The sequence below is a fragment of the Callorhinus ursinus genome, unplaced genomic scaffold (assembly GCF_003265705.2).
Source record: "Callorhinus ursinus isolate GAN/ISIS: 27379988/994484 unplaced genomic scaffold, GSC_fseal_2.0 scaffold72, whole genome shotgun sequence".
Lineage (NCBI taxonomy): Eukaryota > Metazoa > Chordata > Mammalia > Carnivora > Otariidae > Callorhinus > Callorhinus ursinus.
This window is the reverse complement of record NW_027397134.1, coordinates 3755887-3761886: the sequence shown is the minus strand read 5'-3', so window position 1 is coordinate 3761886 and position 6000 is coordinate 3755887. Positions and strand designations below refer to the sequence as shown.

General features: G+C 39.3%; 1 protein-coding gene across 4 annotated transcripts in view; it reads right to left on the bottom strand.

Annotated features, from left to right (window-relative positions):
• Positions 1 to 6000, bottom strand: part of LOC112813186 (RNA-binding protein EWS) — an 80616-nt gene that overhangs the window by 5206 nt on the left and 69410 nt on the right. For 3 of the 4 annotated variants that reach the window (XM_073886829.1, XM_073886830.1, XM_073886832.1), the window contains 3 exons: positions 4084 to 4121; positions 3514 to 3546; positions 3074 to 3192 (listed from right to left, as the gene is read on the bottom strand). In XM_073886829.1, coding sequence (XP_073742930.1) covers positions 3074 to 3192; positions 3514 to 3546; positions 4084 to 4121 — 190 coding nt within the window. The remainder of the gene's footprint in view (positions 1 to 3073; positions 3193 to 3513; positions 3547 to 4083; positions 4122 to 6000) is intronic. The other variant, XM_073886831.1, reaches the window with a different exon arrangement.

The window sequence follows — 6000 nt, the reverse complement described above, 5'->3', positions numbered from 1 at the left end:
CTCTCTCACTCTCTCTCAAGTAAATAAATAAATAAAATCTTTAAAAACAGGGGCGCCTGGGTGGCTCAGTTGGTTAAGCGACTGCCTTCGGCTCAGGTCATGATCCTGGAGTCCCGGGATCCAGTCCTGCATCGGGCTCCCTGCTCAGTGGGGAGTCTGCTTCTCCCTCTGACTCTCTTCCCTCTCTCTCGTGCTCTCATTCTCTCTCAAATAAAATCTTAAAAAAAAAAAAATCTTTAAAAACAAAAAACAAAACAAAAACTAATAATAAAGACTTGCAAAACCTTTAAGGAGATGATCTTTACTAAAGACCCAAGTAAATGAGCATATGATATTCATGGAAAAAACTACTCAGTATTATAAAAATGTCAATTCTCCTCAAACTATTTTACAGATTCAATAAACACCCAGTTGTGGTTTTTAAAGAACTTCGTAAGTAGAATTCTAAAATGTATATAGAAGACCAAGGTGTAAATAGCAAAGCATTCCTGAGGAAAAAGAACAAAACAGAAGAATTTGCTTTATTACAGGTATCAAAACTTAGCATAAAAACAGCTGTGCTATTAGTGCAGGATCATACAAATTAACTCAAGCACACAAGACCATTAGAAATAGATCTAGCTCCCTGCCCCATCAAATAAATAAACAAAATCTTAAAAAAAGGGGGGGGGCCCTGGGTGGCTCACTTGGTTGAGCATCTGCCTTCAGTCCAGGTTATGATCCCAGAGTCCTGAGATCGAGCCCTGCACTGGCCTCCCTGTTCAGTGGGGAGCCTGCTTCTCTCTCTCTCTCTCTGCTGCTCCCTCTGCTTGTTTTGTCAAATAAATAAAATCTTGAAAAAGAAAAAAGAAATATATCCAGGTATGGGTGGAACTTTAAGTGATAAAGTATGTATCATCACATCAAGGAAAGGATGGATCCTTTAATAAATGTTGCTGGAACAGAAGGTCTTGTATTACAAATAGACACAAACCAGTAAGGACAAGACCGATAAGTTCAATTACAGTAACAGCTTCTCTTCTACTCATCATAAGAAAAGGAGTTAGAAACTGGGAGAATACATGTGCAATATTAGAAGGGCACCTGGGTGGCTCAGCTGGTTAAGCGACTGCCTTCGGCTGTCATGATCCCAGGGTCCTGGGATCAAGCCCCGCATTGGGCTCCCTGCTCAGCGGGAAGCCTGCTTCTCCCTCTCCCACTCCCTCTGCTTGTGTTCCCTCTCTCGCTGTCAAATAAATAAATAAAATCTTAAAAAAAAAAACAAAAAAAACCTGGGAGAATACATGTGCAATATTAGACAAGGATCAGCCTTCAGAGAACATAAAGAACTGTATGTAGGGGCGCCTTGGTGGCTCAGTCGGTTAAGTGTCTGACACTTGATTTTGGCTCAGGTCATATCCCAGAGTTGTGAGATCAAGCCCCTCATTGGGCTCCGTGCTGAGTGTGGAGCCTGCTTGGGATTCTCTCCTTCTCCCTCTGCCCCTACTCCCTGCTTGCTCTCAAAAATAAAGTAAAATAAAATAAAATAAAAAATAAATTCTTTAAAGAACTATATGTAAAACAAATGATAACCCAATGAAGATTGAGTACAAGACCTCACAGGCATTTCATAGAAGACAGCATGCAATTAGAACATTATTAATAGGGTGACTGATGGGCATTAAGGAGGAGAGGTGATATGATGAACACTGGGTGTTATACACAACTTATAAATTACTGAATGCTACATCTAAAACTAATGATGTACTATATGTTGGCTAACTGAATTTAAGTTAAAAAAAAAAAAAAGTGGGGAGGCTGGGTGGCTCAGTCGTTAAGTGTCTGCCTTCGGCTCAGACCATGATCCCAGGGTCCTGGGATCGAGCCCCGCACTACTCACTAAAATTTATAACTCCAAAATCAATACTTGTGGTACTTTTGTGATTACTCACGAACATGTACAGAGTGGCAAAAATTTAAGTTGTCTGACGCACGTGTTCCAGTCGAGCTCAAATGAGACACACTGCCCCCTCCCACCTCAGTCCAGCTCTCTTTAGAGATGACCAGGGGATGAAGACTGTGTAGTGCAAGAAGTTCTGTCCCTGGGGCCAGCTGGATGAATCTGTATGCCACTCATGCAAATCACCAAACACTTCAGAATCTCATTTTCTCTTTGTCAGAGAAAACAGATCTACCAGAGGGAGTTGTTTTTAAAAATTAGGATTATAACGTATGCAAGATGTGTGTATGTATCCGTTCACACACTTGCCCGAGAAGTAGTGGTTCAGAATCCACTAATTCAGTCTTTGTAGTGACTTTACAGAACTATTGCAAATAACAAGAACCAACTCTACACACACTAGAGATACTACAGCATTGTGCCCCAGGAGACGTGTATAAGAATGTTCACAAACTTAGAGATAACACAATTGTCTGTAGAGAATATATGAATAACTTGTGACATATTTATAAATGAAATATAGGATTCCCAACCTTTTTGAGTTTCTGACCTGAGGACCCCGGATCCCCCCCTTCTCAAAACTCTCGTTTCTCTTAGTTATCCCCACCTAACGAAGAACCATGTTTAACTCCAAGGGTTCCTATCTGTTCGTTTCTAGTATATCCCTAGAATAGCGCTGCCTTATAGTAGTGTTTAATAAACATTCTCCAAAATTATAGGAAACAAACCATTACTGAGGATCCATCCATGAAAAGAAACAGTACAATTCGGGATGGGCGTGCGGAGAAGGGATAAAATTGGGAAAGAAAGAAATGTTAATGTTCACTATTTAAAAAACTATGTTGTGATCTGTATTTCACAAAAAAGTGTCCCTGTATTCTTATAATTAGCTGACAATTATAAAGGACGGAATTGTTAAGTATGCCCAACCGTATTTAGCATTTTTCTACAAAAAAATACGAGGTTTTCTTTTTGTTGTTTTGGTATTTTAAGGAACAAACCACAATATGCCCAGAAAAAAAGGTCAGGCAACTTCAGAAGCAGTCAGATCTTCAGAAACTCTCAACATCATCTCTTTAAAATGCCTGCTGATTTGGAAGATCTGCCAACTCACATGGTTATGTTTTTACTTACCTTAACAACTCCACACTGCTTAAAGAAGTCTGCCAGATCATCTAGAGTCACATTGTCATTTAAGCCTTGCACATAAATTGCACTGTTGTCAGAGTCTTCATCTGGATCTACAGGTGGGCCTTACAGAGAAAAGAAAGAAGGGAGTTATTATCCTGTATCTACAGGGGCTGATTAACCCACTAGTCACTACTGCTCACTGATAATTACTACAAAGCCGAGAGAACTACCAGCCACACTAACAAGAATGCCATAGAACTTGTGGTCTCCTTTGTCTAAGGCTATTATGAGTAGCTGCTCACGATAAAGGGAGCCCCAAACTGCTTCTAAAAGCAAGAATATCACACTGATCTACCAGGCTGCTGAGCTCTAGCATGCACTTACTTCGGTGCTGTGCTGTTCATTTACAAAGCATGATACAAAATTCAAGAATTCAAAATTACCTAGATCAAGATCTGGTCCTTCGTCCATGGGTCCTGCCAACCAGGAAAGATCACATAAAATACTATTAGTGCACGTCTTGCAAGCTATAAACCTTACAAACACACATAGCTATCTACTATACCACCATTTGATGGGGCTTCATTAAATTCAAAATGACCCGCACTGCTAAAATGGAGCAGTGCCCCTTTAACATTTGTGAAAGATTTGCTAGGGTTTTGCTTTTTTTTCTTTGCTGGTTTGCTTTTAAACCATTAACCAAATACACTCTCAATGCTTATGTGCCAAATTAGTGTTAAATTTAAGTCAAAATTTTTCCTCCAAACAAACCGAATTTAAAAAATGTATTCTCCCCCATATTACAGAAGCAGTTGCTCAATACTTCAAGTTACCCTTTGTTTTGTAACCATAGGTTAACCTTATTACCCCTAAGACAATGCCGGCAGTACCCATTAGTCTCTTTGTATAGATCATTTTTAAACCGCTTATGAAACTAATAAAAAATTATAGTTTTCTAAAAACTGACTGTATTTTTTTTTAAACACTATCCATGGTAATACTCAAAAACTTACCACCAGGCTTATTGAAGCCACCTCGCTCTCCAGCGCTGCTGGGGGGATAAACGAAGAAATGAAGGCCTTTCCCTTTAAAAGCCAGTACCGCTCTGAGCCTTGGGGGGGCTCGTGGGGAAGAAGGGCACTGGCTAAACACATCTCCAAACAATGCATCTCTCTCATCTCGTCACTATGCCTTTCTTCAGGGCAGCTTGCTCAAATTTCCTTTATATACAACCTTGCTTGTCTGATTGTACACACCAGTGTGGTTGGTTCCTTTCATTTCGGGGGCTGGTATTAATAGTGCAATACTTGGCAAATTAGGCGGGGGGAAAAATCGATCCCAAACACCCACCCCATCAGCTGAAAAACAGGGACAGCTTGTTGTAGAGAGGAGTAGCAAGCTGGGGCAACTGCTTTCCATGTTCATAAAGGTGCACCCTCAACCTCTCCTAGGGGAGAGCCAAGTGAGGCTTCCTAACAAGTCACAGTATAATAAAGCAGGAGACAACCACATTAAACGCCTACAACACACATCAGAGGACGCATCCAGCCAATCTTCAGCATAAAGCCATACAATTCAGGGCACTAATGGATTTAACAATCGCTGTGAAAGGAGAATTTACAACAAATATCAAGGCTCAACGGACTGGGGGTGCAACTTTATAGACACATCAGTTGAGAACAGTGATGACAGCAGTATAAAATGACTGCTTTACATACTGTAAAAACAGGGGGAGGGAACATGAAGGGCCTTTTTTATTTTTCCTTTAAAATTAAATAAAGGCAGCTCCTCAGTGGGAGGCCCTGAGCTTTTTCTAACCAGTATTGCACCTTTAATACCTGAATATACAATTTCAAGCTGTTGCATGCAGCTTTGTTTCCTTTTTAAAAGTACACACCATAAAATGTTCTCTCTCTTTAAACACAAAAGTTTACACTTTAATGTTATACAATTCTAGAGTATTATACCTCCTCTGGTTCATTACCAAATAACAAGTATGCAGTTACCAAAGTTACAGAAGGATTCCATTTATACAATGAATACATTTTGTTAAAAATATTCTATGTATATTTTTCCTCTCCATATGGACACCGTGTCTAGTCCCACTTTTCATTATGCTGCCGGCTGAGTACTGAGTACGGGTACTTTTTAAGTATTGAAGTGTATACAAGGCTCTCACTTTGTAACCTGTAGCATATAAATGCGACAAAGCATGTTAAAAAGTTTCCACGTTTAACAGCCAATGAAAATATCAAAATACTGAGGCAATGAAAAAGGGCATGTTAACAACATTGAGTGCCTTACCTGCAGAAGACACTGAAAACCATCACCACACCAGAGTGAAAAAGAGGGGAGGGGAGAATGCCCCTGTCCTGTCCCCAAGGGATCCAACCGACTGCCTCACAGTCAGTTGAAAAACCTGTGGGAAAGCCATGACTTTTTTTTTCTATGGCTCCAGGAGACTTCTCCAGAAAGAGGGGATCCCTCTACTAGCAAAGTCTAGCAAAATTAGTAGAATTATCATTTCTGGAGTATTAAAATGAATGAACTTGAAATTGGTTTTGCAATTGGAAAATACTAAGAATTCTAGGTGATTGGAGGAGACGTGATGATAGTAATTTCAAGTGTCTACGTCTATTTTAAAACATCCATAAAGAAGTGAAACCTTTATAATGGAATGACATTCTCCAAATCAGACCGATTTTACTTAATATCAAATTGTTCATCAATTTTTCTGTGTGGTCAAGTAACTGTTTCTTCCAATAAAGATTTCACCAAAGACTTTTAAGTTATGCAGAACTGTATTTTCAATCAGTTATCTTTCAATAGGATACAAATTTGAGAACACAAAAATTAAAGATAAAATTTTTATCTAATTTTGAAGTCGATTTCTATAAAAAAAAAGAAACCCTACCCAATTTTTCCTTGAA